The sequence below is a fragment of the Mercenaria mercenaria genome, chromosome 6 (assembly GCF_021730395.1).
Source record: "Mercenaria mercenaria strain notata chromosome 6, MADL_Memer_1, whole genome shotgun sequence".
Taxonomy (NCBI): domain Eukaryota; kingdom Metazoa; phylum Mollusca; class Bivalvia; order Venerida; family Veneridae; genus Mercenaria; species Mercenaria mercenaria.
In genome coordinates, this window is record NC_069366.1 from 76,208,315 (window position 1) to 76,227,203 (window position 18,889).

Here is an 18,889-nt window from a genome sequence, read left to right on the forward strand (position 1 = left end):
ATTTTACAGTAATTACTTTTAAAATGCATTCTGTATCATATAAAATCTAACAGCAGATTATATTGCCCCTTGTTTTCATGTTAAGTTAACCTTCATCATGCTTGATGACTGATAATCTGCCTCTGCGACCAGTGTAGACCATGATCAGTCAACAAATCCATGCAGTCAGATCATGATCTGCACTGTTCGCCTTTCAGTCAGTATCTTCTGGTAAGCACATACTCTTTTAGCAGTTAACGGTACTATCCAAATTGAAAGACGGACAAGTTCATTTTCACTTGTGTCATTTTTTCTAGTTTACAGCCCAACATTGCATGCAGACATTGCAGAGAGAGAACAATTTCCATTGAAGCCAGCTTTTGGTCTTACTATACACAAAGCTAAAGGGGATGACATTATCCAGGTAAATTTTTTATTAAATGCAATTTTCATTGTTCATTGTTTCAGCCCCTGTGATTTAAATTTTTAATTAGAAAAGGATGAAACTTTAGATGTTAAACATTTTGACGTACTCTTACAATTACAAAAATGAATTACAATACTAAATTAATGTTTTAAAACTCATTAAATATATTCAAACAAATAACACAACATTTGTTTGATAATTGGTTCATTAAAGTAGAAAAAAGAAATATGCTGCTGATATTTATATTCAGTATATAATTCTTGCCAAGTACATTCATGATTGTAACACAATATTTTTTCAGGGTAGAAATAGACTGTTCTGGAATTTTTAAAGCTGGTCAGCTTGGAGTTGCTATGTCAAGGTCAACAACAACTGAATGTCTTAGAGTCATAAATTTCAACAAGAAGTTTGTAATCCCACCTCCGCACAAAGTAATTGAATTTATGGACTATCAGTCAAAGAAGATAATTTCACCAGATTTCTTGTGCTGTAGAGAGTATAAAGGGTAAGAAAAAAAAAATAAAGCAGATAATACTGAAATTTTGCCAAGTTTCTCATGTCAAAGTTGCCCTTTATCATTTTTGTATAAAAGTTAAACAACATAAGTAAACATTGAATTTTAATATCAAGCAGTGTTGTTTGATAAAGGGTGTTTTTTCTGAGGAGTAGGGTAAAATGTTCAGGCCCCATGTTCACAAAACATTATCTGAGTCAGCTGAGTTTGATAATGAAACTTTATTTGTCATTTATATCTTAATAGCATGTATAAGACTAAAATTTAAATTACTAACTACTTTCAAGTGACTCTTCCGTATTGATGGTCAGTCTCAGTTGGAATTTAACTTGAAGTTTTAGTAAATTTGAAATTAAAATTTCAAAATCAAACTCAGCTGAGACCAAAAATTGTTTTATGAACACAGCACCAGGTTATTTGTGCTGCATCTTGATAAAAACAACATAAAAAAGTTCTTAAATTTTAATACTGATAAGGCTTGGTATATCAGTTGAAACTTTACATAAGTTCTTCCGCTCGCAATAGTAAAATCAGTTTGGAAAAACAACTGATAAATTTTCTTTTGGCAAAATTTAAAGAAAAATATGACAAATGGAAGGCTGTTGCATCATGCAAATTGCAAAATGCCAGTAAAGAATTCTTAATGCCAAGGATTAAGGAGGTTGGGTCACACATATATTGGCAGTAAGGCATATCAAGAAGAATTGTTTGTTTCAGGTAACATGTTCAAAAAATTAAGATTAGTTAAAACAAATTCTCAAACAATGTTTTTAGGCCTAAGTATTTGGCATGTAGCATTTGGCAATGAGCATGCATGGTGTTGCGGAATTCAATGATGGCTTTTCTTTATTTGTGGTTCTTTTTGTCATGATGCAGTTCAATGATTTACTTTCTGGATGAAATGGAAGTAGAATGTACATCATGAAAAGTGTTTCTTACAACCTGTTACATCCTTATGGCCCTGATCTTCTCCTTTGGAGTTTCAGTAAATGGCTTAGTGGCCGGACGTTTCTTGGTTGGTTTCTTCACCTGAAGTGTGAATGAAACTGCAGAGCATACAGATCTCCCTGCATTTGATTTTCTGGAAACACTGTTTTGTCCAACAAGTATACTGTTGATCGTTTTTCTATACTGCAGTGCACTTGGGTTGGTACAAGCACCATTGTATGTAGAACGTTGTTGATTGAAAATATTTTCAATAACATCCGAGTTGATTAGGCCAGGTGTAATATAAACTGAAGTGCTGGACTGTAGGACAGTATGACAGAGAAGAATAAAACCTTGTAGACATGACTGGATATCTTCATGACATTGCTGGGACATCAGTTGATTACTTCGTTGTTTTTGGACTGAACCTGCACAAATTTCCCAGTTGAGAAACCATTCATAAACATTTTGTAAGTCTTTTAATCTAGTGTCATTTCTATCAAGCACGGATCTCATATCTCTAAAGATGGAAACAATCTTTGATGTATTTTCTAGAAGTTCAATTACACCGTCCAGAACCTGACCCTTTTCCCCAAGCGAATTTTGATACTGCTTCATTAGATGTAACATATCAGAACTTAGGACGTCTTCAGCTAAGTAGTTCCTTATTTTAAGCTGTGAGTCTGGAAACAGATGTTCATTTGTAAATTTTCTATGTAGTTGTAAGCCATTCTGTTGATCCCAATGATAACTATCAATGAACATTTGCCACTGGATGGTAGTTTCATTTGGCAATGTTGATAATCTTGTGCATTTGGAGTGTAGACCACTTTTAAGAATGTTATTTCTAATTTTTTTCAATACATGTGACACATCCATCATGAAAATTACATCATTAGGAGTAAAAGGACTTTGTTTTGAAATTATAGGTCTGTTTTAAGTTATCCCCAACACAAATATGCATAAAAGATCTATTGCAGACTGCACCATCCATGCATGTATATAATACTTTGAAACCGTAAGACCAAAGGTATTTAACAGCTTTCCAAAATATAGAATAAATTTCTGATGCTTGAACTTGATCGGTTATAAAATGAGCAAATGGAAAACGAAATCCTGAGATTCCTAAAAATAAAAGATGAAGAATATGAGTGCCTAAAGTTTTGTCATGTTTTCCTTTGCGTAGTACATTGCAAAGATCACCCTCTTCTCCTGTATCTGTAAACCCAACTAATTCAATAACATCACTATTTTTGTTGATCTGGAGATCGCTTTGAATAGACATTTCATAAAAAACAATGCCACCCTGAAGACCATCAGGTGGAATATTGCGTCTTTTTGTCTCGTCGGACATCCACTCAAAAATTGTTTCTTCAAATCCAGGATCTTGTGTCAATTTGTTTTTATACAAGATAAGTGTGGAAGGTGATGGTAGAACTAGAATCTTTGACAATGTTAGTATTTCATAACTTTGTGGACTCCTGTTGTATAGTTGTAAGCATGTACCAATAAATTCCTTAGACCATCTTCTACTTTTAGGACTTCTAGAAATATTCTTTGACTGTTCAAGAAATAAACTAACAAGTTCAGGGTTTGCATGTTTAAGAAGATGCTTAATTTTTTCCACATTTTCATCACTTTCCTTTGGTGAACAGTTTTCACTGTTTTTATTTTCTTTGTCACGATCAGGATTTTTGAAAGTCATTTGTTGACAAATTCTGCAATTTATGCTTTTAACAGCAAATGGTAGAACACGATTACATGAGAGAGATCTTAATGATTTCATAGAATCTGCTCCAGATCTAGACTGCCAACCTTCTAATGTATGAAAACGGCTTACAATTACACTTTTTGATAATGCAACACCATTACATAGAGAATTTTTTTGTACAGTAAGAAAAACTGTTGAGATACTATCTTTTGTCATAGTATACGAGTCATTCACTAAAATAGTTGACAAATTTACAGTTTTACCTCCAATTTCTAAAGACAATTTCCCATCTCCTTTAAAAGTCAAGATTTGTTTTTACACTGTTACCATTTGAAAAGTATCCACTGTCAGTTTCAGTAATAAATTCATCTTTGCTTATTTTCTTTACCATAAAATTGCTTGGCACCAAAGTTCAGATGAAATTCATATCTGTAGTATCACTGAACGGTTGATTGGGTTGCAGAGGCTTTAGTGCAACACCTCTGTACACTGTTATAGCTGAAATCCCTTTACGTCTTCTGAACATTTTACATTCTGGAAACAAGCATGATAAATTTTATATGAACATTCGAAGACTTGGAGTTGATGTTTTTGAGCCTCCATTCAATGCTTTCAAAACAGAATGTGTCATATAGAATGTTTATTTCCAACTCGCTTTCCTGATCATATGTAAGTCTCGACAACAACGTACAATTGAAAATGAATAATATTAAAGACAGTTCAATATTGCATCAGAAGCTATTTTTGGAGAGGACCTTACTGTCACAAATTGACATACGGGCCTTATTGTATCTGCAGTATAAATGCAGGTATTGCATCATCTTTTTGTAAATTTTTGAGTTATTGAGGTAAATGTCAGATTTCACGCATGAAATACCTCTCATGTTTTTCTATATTTCATAACTTAAATTTCCATGTAAATTTCAGTAAATTCTGTTCAGTAATAAGAAAGTTGATATTTTATAAACTTCAGTAATCTATGTTTTTATCCCCAAAACCACTATAATGGGCCTCAAATTGTCAATTTAAATTCGCGCCAAAGTAGTTAGATTTCCCGGCTATATCGTGAATCCCGTGAAAATGACAATAGTCGGAGCTCACGGCTTACCCGTGAATCCCATGAAATTTAGTATTTGGCGGGACATTATCCTTTAAATAGACTGGACTAGATATGCCTTGCGCACACCACCTTACGACTTTATAGACGAATCTATGTCTGAATTATTTTCTTGCTAGAAATTTATGCTCGATCGAGGTATCACACATGTACAACCTGTATCCCGCATAGCGATTACATCCCTACCATTACAAGTACCGGGTTTTGTAGGACATGTACTTACACAAAGCATACCTAACTCCTCTACATCACTTAGTTCTATAATACTATTTCCACTCTCTGACCTACTTGACTTACTCCTATCTCTATCTCTATTTCTTCCTCTACCCTACTCCTAGATCGGTCACGGCCTCTACCTCTATTCTACTTTCCTTACTATTTCTATTCTCCCTTACTACTTTCCTGTTCTACCTCTACCTCTGCTGCTGCATTAGCACTATTACCGTACTTCCACTCCTACAGTAATATGAGCTATGTCCTAAACGACCACAATTAGTACACTTCAGTACACCAAAGGGTTGATAATCTCTACCTCTATTAGCAACATTGCTAAAACCTCTATTACTAGTGCCTACTTACGACTAATAGGATACTGTCTCTGAGGTGTTTCATATGGTTTATAGCTCCGGTCCTTATTGGTTCGATTCACGACATACTTGGGACCCTCCACGAGTCTTTGCAAACAAATCTGCATCTTCTGCACATCCTTAGCTTTAACTAACTTCTTAAATACTCAAATTCTGGTATAGTTCTCTATTACATACATCTAAAAATTGGTCCTTAAGAATATAATCTAACAATCCTTCGTACGTTTTATCTACCTTACTCATCTAAGCCACCCATCTAAATATCTACTTATTCTGGCTAAAACATCACAAAGGTCTCATTATCACGAGGCCTCCAGTTCTAAACTTTTTTCTTATAGCCATCGCAGTGAGTTCGAACTGACGCAGCAAAGCGGCTTTCATTTTAAATCAAACCTTCCTATCTTCCAACGAAAGCCTATCAAAAACCTCTCTTGCCGTACCCTTTAAAGGAACGGTAAGTTAAGTACCATATCTCTTACCCCAACCCTTTGCGCAACAGCGTACGTTTCGAAACACATTCAAGTACGCATCCATGGAATCAATTTTCTCATCAAAGGGAGTCTTTTAAAACCTTTACCTTTTTCCTTACTCTTTCTTTTCTAAAGTCGTCTTAAACTTATGTTCTGTTTCTAATTTCCTACTTTCTGCTTCCTCCTTCTCTGTTTCTAACTTCCTAGCTAACATTAACTTCTCCTTTTCCATTTCTAACTTTTCCTTCCACCCCCTAAGCTACTAGGGTCGTTCATATTCTATCTTTTCCTTCTGCAACCTAACTTCGAACTCTAATCTTCCCTATCTGCTTCTAATCTATTCTTTTCTGCTTCTACTCTTAATCCTCTGCTTCAAACTACTTTGTTTTTCATATTCTATCTTTTCTTTCTGCAACCTAGCCCCCCAACTCTAATCTATCTTTCTCTGCCTCTAATCTACTATGTCCTTTCCTCACGTTCCCTAGCCTGCCTTCCTTAACAAAGTTACGTAACTCATCTCCTTCATAACCTAACCCCTTCCTACCTTCGTTAACTCTACTAAAACTAGTCCCTGATTACACTACGTTAACACTATATAAACACTACGCACTACAGCTACGATAACAACCTGAGACACTAAATAAACAATCGTGAGGGAATACTAGACACACTAGTTTACACTAAGGCTCTACAGCTACAACTGAAGCCAAAACAAAATACTATACTCTACGTATATACTACACCAAACGTCCTCACTAAAATAATAATACACTAAGTTGCGCAACAGTTCTATGTGTCAACAAGGTTGCATAGGGGAACAATCAACAAAGTACAGTGACAGTAGGCTGTAACAATACCCTAGCCTTATCAAATATCAATCAACTGTAACAGTGTTAACACTTTAGTGTAACAAATAAAACAAAAATAAATCAAAGTGTTTTATTCCCAAGATAAAGTATAGGTATAACACAACTGTGTAGCACTAAAACATAAGAGTAGGTTAAAAGTAAATGCAAGTAAACAAGCTTGCTAAAACACACAAATTAAAAAAAATACTGTAAACTGGTATGTATAAAAGTACACTAATACAAAATAGAATCACTGGGAGAAGTAGGGCGACGCACAAGTAAGAGTGAGTAGGGTAACTCTCCTTGTCAAGGGCGGTCCCCTCTCAGCACAAATATATGGTGGCTTAATCATAGAGGACACAAAAACCCAAAAGAAAAATAAAAGGAACGAACTCACCCCAGATTCCAAGTGCCCTAAACAACTGTCTATCAGTCTGTGACCACAAAACTGGTTAGCTGAAGCTACGGTCTGTCTTGTCTTGTCTGAGTAAGACGTCACTCTGAAAATGAATAAAACTATTATATGTGTAACAATAAAACAAAACAAGAGGAATCTTACAAATTATTGCTGCAGTTAAATGGGTGTTAATAATGTTCGAATAGCTACTGTGTCTGGTCGACCTATCCCACTTCTGACACCATTGTGACAGAAAGGCCGTACCGGCGACAGTAACCATCAGAACAAATCAACACCCTTTACAATATTTACAAATTTTTTTTACAAAAGATGAAATTTTTAACAATGAATAGATATGAAAAGAAAAAAAAAAACTGATTATAAGAAAGAAAAAAAAAAGAAAGTTCAGTATCTCTAAAACAAAATTTCTTTATCCATCCAATCTGACGTACACAGGTCTTTAATGAAGTAACTTTAAGTCACAAACAAAACATGCTTCTAAATTCAAAAAACAGCCCCTTTAAAAAACCGGAATACTTTTTCCTTTTGGGGCTCCCTAGGGTGGAGGTGATTGCACCCCCTGACAAATTCAGAGTAACAAAAATCATGTCTTTGCGGTTCGGCAAAACCATGGGACGAAGCTCTGGCTGGGAAAACATCCAGCATGAAACAAGTGAACCCGGGGCATTGAAACTCCGGGGTTTGACACACCAGGAAAAAATCGCCCTGGGGGAAGAACAAAAATATAAACATATGGAAGCACCATAGAAAAACAAAAGTCAGGATAAAACTCTCCTTGGGGGTACACCATACCTCCGGGCTCCCATAAAAATTCGTGTTATTTTAACAAAACATATGTGCACTAAGTTCAAACGTCACATGTTTAAATACGTCACTTTTTACTTCCATTTTTACAAATATTACTTAAAAACAAAGTTAAAGATAAAAAAAGATATAAAAAGTAATGAAAAACATTATAATACGGACAGATAAACCAGATTATTTACAACACAAAAAAAAAATTAAATAAAAATCAAACTTATATGATATTGGGCACCATATAATACAAATGCTACACAAAACGGCATTGTATTGTTGCAATAGACGGCCAAAAAATTTTCATTTTACAAAAATATATTCAAACAGGGCACAGCCGCCATATAGATTTATACAAACCATACAAGAGTAATGGCTTTCCCCAAATTAACAAAAATGTTTGACATAAGTTTTTTGAAACAAATACTTTAAAATTTATCACGATAAAAATTTCAGATAAATTTTACATCTTATATAAACAAACATTTAACTCCTCTTTCAAATAATTTACAGAAGTCTAAAAAATTTTAAAAAAATTATCCTGAAATACCGAAACTGCCAAAACACATCCGAAAAGTAAAGTTCAGAATTCTTAAATGCCAAAAAAATTTTCCCAAAATAAAAATCGTAATGCAAAAACATACAAAAATCTAACAAAAAATTTTTTTTTCTTACCCGATCGAGCAAAATTTCTAGCAAGAAAATAATTCAGACATAGATTCGTCATAAAGTCGTAAGGGGGTGCGCAAGGCATATCAGTCCAGTCTTTTTAAAGGATAATGTCCCGCCAAATACAAAATTTCATGGATTCACGGGTAAGCCGTGAGCTCCGACTATTGTCATTTTCACGGTTTCACGATATAGCCAAAAATCTAATATTTTTGGCGCAAATTTAAAATTTGGGAAAATTTTGGGGGCCCTTATGGGGTTTTTTGGGGTAAAACATAAATTACAAAAATTTTATAAAAATCAATTTTCTTATTACAACAGAATTTACTAAAATTTACATGGAATTTAAGTTTATGAAATTAGAAAAACATGAGGGGTATTTCTTGCGTAAAAATCTGACTTTTACCTCAAAAACTAAAAAATTTACAAAAAGATGATGCAAACCTGCTTTTAACGCGATCAAAAAGGCCCGTAGTCAATTTGTGAAACAACGTCCCCCCCTTAAAAAGAAAATTCAAAATTTTTTTCTTAAATGAAAAAAAATTGGCATACTGCACATAAAACACAAAAAAAAACCCAAACCGTCACTTCGTACATCATATAATTACCCCTCTGTCACACTCTACCAAATAATCGGCCTACATTTCTCTACCGGGAATTGCCTATACTGATCCATATGGCGCAATCCCAATGCCCATCCATCAGCCGGGAAAATTGCTAATTTCGCTTTTTTTCAAATAATAGCGGCTGATGATCTGTCTCTAATACAAAGTCTTTTACCGAACAAATACCGTGAAACTTAGCTACTGCCCATAAAAACGCTAAACACCCTCCACACTGGTATTTTTTCCCCCTAGGTAGAAAATTTTCCTCTAGCATACCACAGGAATTTCCCCCATCATTTTCCTGAAGCAATACGACCTAAAACCCTAAATCGAAGCATCTACTCTCAATATAAAAGCTGACTAAATCTGGCAATTTCAAAATAGGCGGAACCCATTAAGCTAGCCTTCAAATCTGAAAAGCCTTTTTTGACTTTCACCCCCACCTACAAATTTTGGGTGACCCTTTTTCCAACTCTTGGGGGAACTGCAATAGCGCCAAAAATTTTAGATAAACTTTAAAAAACCAAAAAAAAATACACATACAAAAAAAATTCTTCAATACATTTTAGAAATTTTTCCCAACAAATCTACTACTTCCGGTTTTCATTTTCGGAAAACCCGGATTTTTCTCTACATCGTACATTTCGTCCCTGCTTTATGGACACAAAACTTAAAACCTTTTCACTCTACTGAAAAACCATCACTACTTTTATTTGGATCAAACTATCAAATCCCTGATCCTCCTTTACAATACTGCTCCAACCTTACTTAATATACCCTTACTGGAAGACTACCATCTTTCCTTCACAGTACTTTTCAGCATTTTGCTAAAGTTTCAAAATTTTCCCCTCTACATCTATCCTGTAAAATAGTCTATTTACTACCTCACTACTACGTAAGGGGCCCTTCCAAGTAACAAACAACTATTATTTTTCGTAGGTAACAATACAAGTAAACCCTTTCTAAAATGCCCTTTAAAACCCCCACCTAGCCTTCCTATTGTAATACTTTTTGTATCTCACTACTTTTTTCTAACGTTGCGAGCTATCTTACCGTATCCTCCAACTTTTTTTTAAATCCATAACAAACGTAATGGGTTTTAACCTCATCATTCTCCGTCTTTTCCAGCCCAAACCTCTTAGCACAGTTATCGGGCCAGGATTTTTCTCCTAAAAATAACTCAAAGGGAGAAAAACCCAAACTTTTTGCGGAACTTCACGGTAACAAAACAAAAAAGCTTTTAAAAACCTATCCCAATCTCTAGGGGTCCCTACACATACGCTTTAACATTTGCTTTTAAAATACCGTAAACTTTTCACAAAACCCAAAAATAGGGATACGGTTTGTAGTTAACTCCAAAAATGACAAAAAACCAAATAACTTCTGCCAAAGGTCTGACGTAAACTGCGAACCACAATCGTAAGCATTTCTCGGCACTCCTAATCACTTACAACTACCAATGCCTCTGCTACTCCTCATTTCAATACTAGGGATGCTAAGCTTCTGGATATCAGAGCATAATCACCATAGTCCCCAAAAAGTACCTGTTTTTCCCCATCAGCATAGGGTTCGATCGGACCAACGATATCGCAGCAAATCTCTTAAACGAGTATCAAAAGGGATTTTTCCCCAACGGAACTTACTTTCCTACCCTTTGCTAATACGTTGACAAATACTACAGACTGACATACCTCTAACCTCTGCCATTTCCCTGGGCCCGTAAAATTCGCCTAATACCCATCACTACTTCCTTAACCTAAAGGGCCTGACATAAAGAATCAGTGCAACTTTCCACAGTTTCTCTAAAACTTTTGTACAATCACTGTCACTTTTTTCAAATTCTGGGCGGTAACTCTCTATTAACAATCATTTCCCAACTCAAACCTAACTGAACTTTACCTCTACACTGCTTTAAACGACCTTCCTCACCCTTTTTCTACACAAATCAAAGGCACTTTTTGTTGCTTTTCTAAGAACTCCTCTCTGATCATCTAAAATCTGAGACGGAACTTTAAGCTTTACTTTCTTCTTAACTTTGGCTTGCGCCCCAGTTTCTATGGGGGGACCTAAACTACTAAACTGAGGTTTACAGTTCCCCCCTACGTTACCAAATTAACACATTGGAGGGTTATCAAAACCAACCCTCTACTGTACCCTTGAAATACGGACAATCAATTATTTAGCAAAATCTACCATTTCACTCCCACTAGTACAAAAACACGGGTTTTCTCTAAAAACTGACTTTCTTCTCTAAGTTCCGTTTCCCCTTAAGTGATGCACATCCAAGTTTTGATGAAGACTGTCCATGGGGTTCAGAACAGAATTTTTTTTTTAAAATATTATTTATTTTAGCCTTAAAGGGGCAAAGTACCCTATTTTAACAAATTTTGGGGGAAGGACCTTAAATGATGTTGTGTACCAAGTTGATTGAAAACCATCGGGGATTTCATGAAATAATTTTTTTTCTTGCTTTACGGGTTCTAAAAACGCTTCACAAACTTGAAAAAACACCTAATATCACATTTTTATGAAGACTTCAAATGGTCATTAGGCCTAAAATGGGGTTTTTTCTGGTAACAAGTTAAAAATATTTAAACAGTAAATTAAAAAAATAAAAAAAATGAAAAAAAAATATTTTCGGACTTTTTTAAAAATTTTTTTTTTGTCAAGAAGGAATACAAATAAAGTATTATGTTTTATAGCATCATTAATTGGTATGTAACACACTGACTATGTTTAAAGCTTTTTAAAAGTTTAGTTTTTTCAACTTTTTTTAAAACATTTGAGCCGTGGGCCGCGCAGTCGGTCTGGATCCATGTGGTCGCAAACCCCCCATGTTGTTTTCCCTGGCATGGCTCATTTTATGGGGAAAAGTTAATAGCATTTCTTTTCTTTTTTTTTTGATCCAAACAGTCCATAGAAGGGGTCAAACAAAACCATTTCAGGGGTGGCAAATTCAATAATTATTGTCCTGTAGTTCCAAAGCTTGTACGAACAAGTGAAATTTGACCAGAATTTACTATATAACTATCATAAGGACAGGAACAAAATAGCAATTAACAAAAGGGACAAAATCAATTTTTTCCACCCCTGCATTTGAACAAGTTCAGAAAAGACCTTGCCAGGATGTTTTACAGACCATGTTTGGGGTAATTCATACCAGAAGTTTAAATAGAGAAGTGCTTCTATAAATTGTGTTAGATTGATAGTGAATGACAGACACCAGACCACCCCCGCCCCATCTACTAATAGCTAAAATATAGAAATGTGTGTGTGCTTGTTAAAGGGGAAACTGAGAAAACCAAAAATAAAATTGGCTAGAAGACTTACTTGAATGGTACTGGCCTTATTCAAATTATCAGAGATTTTAAGTGCCCCCCCCCCCACTCCCTTTCAATTTATTTGTTGGGGAGGGGGCTGGGGGCTGGCACACTTAAATTTACCCTTGTCTGTATGTCTAGCTGTCTTTCAGATTCCTCTAGCATTTTATCTATCTTTTTTGTAGATGCTTAAATCATTAGCATGTATATACAGCTGGCCAAGATTATTTCAAAGTATGGTTGTCTAAGGCAGGTTCTATTAAAAACAAGTTGAAATAATTATAAAACAAGAGGGTCATGATGACCCTGGATTGCTCACCAGAGTAATATGAGCTACATGTTTCAAATGTCAAACTAATGATTTTTAGAAATTTTTTGGAAAATTTTCCGATGTACAATGAAGTAACCCCCTGGGGCGGGGCCAATTTTACCCCGGGGGTCATGATTTGAACAAAGTTTGTAGAAATCTAATAGGCAATGATACATATCGAATATCAAAGATCTAGGCCTTCTGGTTTATTTTAACAAATTTATGAAGATTTCCCTATGTACAATCAAGTAACCCCTGGGGCTGGGTCAATTTGGCCCTCGGAGGGTCAAGATTTGAACAAATTTTGTAGAGGTCTACTAGGCAATGCTACATGTCAAATATCTAAGCTCTAGCCCTTCTGGTTTATTTTTAGAAAATTTTGAAGATTTTTCTATGTACAGTCAAATAACCCCATTGGGCCGGGTCAATTTGACCCCGGGGGTCATGATTTGAAGAAATTTTGTAGAAGTCTACTAGGCAATGCTACTTGTCAAATATCTAAGATCTAGGCCTTTTGGTTTATTTTTAGAAAATGTTTGAAGATTTTCCTATGTAAAATCAAGTGACCCCTGGGGCGGGATCAATTTTGACCCCGGGGGTCATGATTTGAACAAATGTTATAGAGGTCCACTAGGCAATGCTACATGTGAAATATCTAAGCTCTAGGCTTTCTGTTTTTTTTTAAGAAAATTTTTGAAGATTTTCATATGTAAAATCAAGTGACTCCCAGGGCGGGGTAAATTTTGACCCAAGGATCATGATTTGAACAACTTTAGTAGAAATCCACTAGGCAATGCTACATGTCAAATATCTAAGCTCTAAGGCTTCTTCTTTTTGAGAAGAAGATTTTTTAAGTTTTTCCTATGTAAAATCAAGTGACCCCTGGGGCGGGGTCAATTTTGACCCCGGGGGTCATGATTTGAGTAAATTTTGTAGAGGTCGACTAGGCAATGCTACATGTGAAATATCTCAGCTCTAGGCCTTCTGGTTTATTTTTAGATTTTTTTTGAAGATTTTCATATGTAAAATAAAGTGACCCCTGGGGCGGGGTCAATTTTGACCCCGGGGTCATGATTTGAACAACTTTAGAAGAGATCCACTAGGCAATGCTACATGTCAAATATCTAAGGTCTAGGGCTTCTGGTTTTCGAGAAGAAGATTTTTTAAGATTTTTCTATGTAAAATCAAATGACCAGTGGGGCGGATTCAATCTTGACCCCGGGGTCATGATTTGAACAAACTTGGTAGAGGTCCACTAGGCAATGCTTCACACCAAATATCTAAGCTCTAGGGCTTCTGGTTTTTGAGAAGGAGATTTTTAAAGTTTTTCCTTTCGGTTGCCATAACAACCAGAGTTCTGCATGGAATTCAATTCTTTAAACAATTTTAAAAGAAGACCATCCAAGGATCATCCCTGTGAAGTTTCAGCAAAATTGGCCTGTTGGTTTAGGAGGAGATGTTGTTTAAAGGAAAGTGTGGACGGACGACGGACGGACGTACAACGGACGGAGGCCGGACGGTGAGCGATCACAATACCTCACCCTGAGCACTTTGTGCTCAGGTGAGCTAATAAGTCAATTTTAGAAACTTTGATGACTGTAAATTCAAGACAAGTGGCTTATTACTTCAGGTGAAAAGAAAGGCAGGTTTAAACACTGTCATGCCTTACCAAGAACCCTACCTTAAATCAAGCTGTTTATAATTGTATTTATATCTTGAAAACATTGCCTTGATTTGCAGATAATTACAAACATGTTCTATGTACTTGTTCAGTTGTTTTTTTTTTTCAATTTTTTTCAGAGAAGTTTTTCCACTAATGCCAAGCAGTCCTGACCCTGAATTGGCTGAAACTTTCGGTATGTCAACTCATTCAACAGAGATAGAAGATACTGAAGCAAATGTTGAATCTCTGGATTCTGATATTGAGGACGACTTCAATGACATCATATCATCTATATGCCATCAGGAAGAGAAATGTACTAACTTTGAACTTCCAGAAGATTTTAATATCAGTCTAGAGGAAATGAAGTTTCACAATGAAACAACAGAGTTCCATGAAGTTCATAACAGAACCCTGTCACATATAAACAAAGATGGCTTAAATCTATTCTTGAAAAAGGTCTTCTTAAAATGTCAAGAATTCAAAAAAAAATGAATGTAAATAGTGACAACCCAACAGGAATTCCAGAGAAAAAAATTGCTGAGTTTTACAAGGAAGTGCATCAGTACTCTGTAAGCAGTGACTATAAGTTAAACTGTCTGTTGTTATTCCAAGAGGAAAGTTCTTTCTCTGGTGTGCATCAGGGTATATGCTACGGTATTCTAGAAGCAGTCAGGTTATATTTCATGAAACAGCAGGCTGATATTTTCAAACTGACAGAAAGGGCTTTGATGAAAAAGGCAAGTAACGGATGCCTCTAAGGCAAGGATACGATATGTAGCTGGTTATTGCTTAGCAAATCTAAGAAATCAGTACTTGAAAAAGAAAAACGCGCACCTATATTCACTTTCAGGAGAGGGACAGACTTTGTACGAGCATGCACAGGCAGCTTTGATTATACTCGATTCCTTAAAGGAGGAGGAACAGTTGTTGCATGCAAGTACTTCTGACCCCGACTCTCTGATAGACATTGACAGAAGACAAGGCTTATCACGTGGACTGACAAATGTCTCATATAATTTTTATAATTTTTTCCTGAAATTAACAGATAGATGTCTTTCTTTACTTATAAATGAAAACTTGCTTCAGTTTGGAAAGTCAATGTATAACATATGCTTGGATAAATTAAAGGCAGACACCACTTTTTGACATATTTTTCAGTGCTGTAATGGTAAAGCTTTCTTGTAGTCAAGATTCGTTCACTATCCGTATGCTTCAAGACAAAGTTTCCATTACCTCTGAAATTCAGTCAATTTATGATAAAATACATGCAAAGTATTTATTGGTACTGTTTTCTCAATTTCGAAAGGATATGAAATCAAGTCTTAGGCTAGAAAAATCCTTAGCTCATCGGAAACAAATTAAAGTTTCAAAACAGAAACCTGAAAAGTCTGCTGTCACTGAAAGTAGTAAGGAAAAGCAAGCGGTCTCTACAAGCATTTCAGAAGAAATCCCAGAGTGTGAAGAAATGCAAAAATCAGGAGAAATGTCTCTGTCAGAACAAATGCCTGGAACGTCTGAGTCGGAAAAATGTAGGGAATGTAATCTGGATCATAATAATGATGAATGGATTCTTTGTGATAAATGCAACTTTTGGTTTCATAGGGTATGTGCTGGTTTGAAACACCATGCAAAATGGAGAAAATTCTCAAAAGAAAATGTAGAGTGGAATTGTAAATATTGCAATATTTCTGTGGATAAAGAAAAGAGGAAACGTTCTACACACCAGTAGTTGAACACCATGCATGTGGTTAAGTCTTTATTACACTGTGATGTTAAGGATTGTTCCTTCATTATTTGTTAATTTCAAACAACATCTTTATTTAGGTGAATATTCTTGTATTCATTAATAGCTCACTTTTGTGAGCTGTATAATCTGTAAAAAGGCTTTTCGGGAATTTTTGTCTTATTTTGCAAGCTCAGGTACATGTCATACATCATCTTTAAACCTCAGGGACTACTGGTAGAAATATTTCTTGTTAAAAAAGACCATTTTGATATTGTCAGTTTTATCACCAAAGTCAGTTTTTTCCCTCTTGCCAGTTGACAAAATATCTTATTTCATTTATTTTCTTTTTACAAACTGATGCTTTTATGCTCACTAAAACAGAACATAAACAATAACCCCCCAGTAAATTCAAAATCAGTAAAGAAATAATGAAAAACCATTGTTAACAGAAGATGTGGCCAAGGCAGTGATATTTTACAAAAAGCTTTACTTGCAATATTTAAACAGATCAGAGTATTTTGCTTTTCATGATATAGATCTTTTTTTAAATCTGTAAATTCATTTTCAAGTTTAAAACAAAGGAATACATGTTTCTGTTCCAAAGATTTTTCGCAGAAATAGCAAAACCAGTTTACTGATTTCTTTGGCTTAATGGTGTGAACATATTTTTATCACATGCCAAAGGCGGAGGGGTATAGTTTTGGCATTGTCTGTCCATCAGGAGCCATATCTAGGAAGTGATTTGTTCTATTTAATAAAACTTCATAATGTTCACCTGACTATTGGGAAATGTGTCCTGTAAAGTTTCAGTCAGATTTCACAAGTAACGCCAGAGTTATGGCCCTTACTAGTTTCTAGTGTTAACTATAGTTTTCTACCAAATTTCATTAAATAATATCAATTTGTTAAACAAAAACATGCCAACCAGGGAGATAGTTTTCCCTGTATGATTACATGGGAAATTTAGAAAATCTTCTCTCAAACTGCTTGCCCAATTTTAAAATAAGTTGTTAATGTTCCTCAATGGGTAACCCTCTACTGTATTACATGTTACTGTAAATATGCCAATTTCTGCTTTATAACTTGTTTTACTTAAATTTAGACCATAATGTGGAATGCACCGACATTTTTGTCAGAACATCTACAATAACTTCAATATTACAGCTTTTTATATGTTTAAAAATTCAAATATTTGTATATAACAAACTAACCAATGGGCAGAACTTATTGAACTTCTTCCATTTTTCCCCTATTATCCACATGTGAAGCTGTTTACCCATAACTGCCCCCCCCCCCATTATCCTGGTCATACCAGATTACCCGCACCAGATCACCTGGTTCCGCACTCCCACCCTACTTTGCCAAAAAAAAATTGGTTCATTTCTTTTTTCATTCTTCAAACCTTTCATGAATATATATCAGAATGTGAAGTTTTAAACTCCAGCCCCTGTCACCACCCACATTCCATATTTCTTACTTGATTGTGCTCTATTAAGTACTCTGGTTCTTTTAGGTTCAAATGTAATAAAATTATTTGCTTCCTAATAACATTCTTAACTTTTTTCCAGAAATATTTCTTTGCCATTCCTCAGCACAGACCCATATGGCAGGGATACCAATTTATCAAATTTGTTCGTTTGTAACCCAGTTACCAATTTTTAATGACAGTAGAGGAAAGTCCTTTGCGGACAGAATTCTAGTACATTTTAATTCCTTCTAATATGAAAATGATAAGCTTTATGGAACTTTAAAGAATGTGTGTTCAACTTTATGTAGGGATTTAAATTTGCTAACAGTAAATACATTCAAATTGCTTATTATATAATTGTACGAGGGGCGTTCAATAAATACCCGGAAAAGTGCTCTCAATTCTTCATGTATCATCAAAAATAAATGAAAATGCTACAAAATGTTGACTAGGGAATACTGAGTTGATATGTCAAAATTAGATTGTCTTTGGATAAATAATAAGTAAATGCGAGTCCCCATGGCAACGTCATGTGACGTCATCCGGCCCAATTTTGTCTCTTTTTCTATTTTACATGCACTAAAACATTACTTGCCACATATCTATTTTTCAAGCTAGTTTTTCTTAAACTGGCTGAATATTGATATAAAAAGTAAGCGTTACGCCAATAACGTCAAATTATAAATGTGACATCATTAAAATATTTGGCAGGCATATTGAGTTGTTTGTCGCTTGAAAATCAGTGTTGAACGGAGATCCGAGATAACATTTTGTGTTTTGAATCGAAAATCAAGGAAAGAGACAAATGATGTGCTGAAAAAGGTTTAAGGGACAATGCCCTGTAGAAAACTAAATTTTATTAGTGGGACCTGACGTTTAAAAGTGGTCAGGGGAATATTGCTGACGACTTGTGTTACAGACATGAAAAATAACGTTCAGTCACATTTAATGAATTAAAGAGCTCCTTGATAGGGCATCAGTTCAGTGTCCAATTTCTTCAATACGACAGGAACATCATATGAACAGTATTTATTTATTCTTAGGAAGGTGTAAAATGCATTTAATGGTGAAAAACATTGAATCAATGGTAATCACGAGTAGTATTGATTAACTGAGTGTGGTATGACAGCATCATAATGACGTTGGGCCGCTTTTGAGGTGATGGCGTTGCCTAGGAGACGACAAATAAATATTGTGCATGTTTTGAAATCTGTAATGTAGGTATTTGCATTCAGTATGTTCATATCCGTCAAATTTTCAATTTTTAGCAAAATGAGATTAGAAATAAAGAAATGAGAGCACTTTTCCGGGTATTTATTGAACACCCCTCGTATA

The 18,889-nt window shown here is 35.1% G+C and overlaps 1 protein-coding gene across 1 annotated transcript; it reads left to right on the forward strand.

Annotated features, from left to right (window-relative positions):
- Positions 1–674: 674 nt before the first annotated feature.
- On the forward strand, positions 675–17,377 carry LOC123555841 (uncharacterized). The gene is made up of 2 exons (XM_053546367.1): positions 675–911; positions 14,498–17,377. Exons 1-2 carry the CDS (start codon positions 682–684, stop codon positions 14,850–14,852), a joined length of 585 nt encoding a protein of 194 aa, XP_053402342.1. The 5' UTR covers positions 675–681; the 3' UTR covers positions 14,853–17,377.
- The last annotated feature ends 1,512 nt before the right edge of the window (positions 17,378–18,889 follow it).

Bases quoted from the DNA above. Each gene is read 5' to 3' on its own strand.
- LOC123555841 (XM_053546367.1), top strand. From the start codon at position 682: ATGATTGTAACACAATATTTTTTCAGGGTAGAAATAGACTGTTCTGGA. The intron at 912-14,497 runs GTAAGAAAAAAA...AATTTTTTTCAG, and splicing joins TGCTGTAGAGAGTATAAAGG to AGAAGTTTTTCCACTAATGC.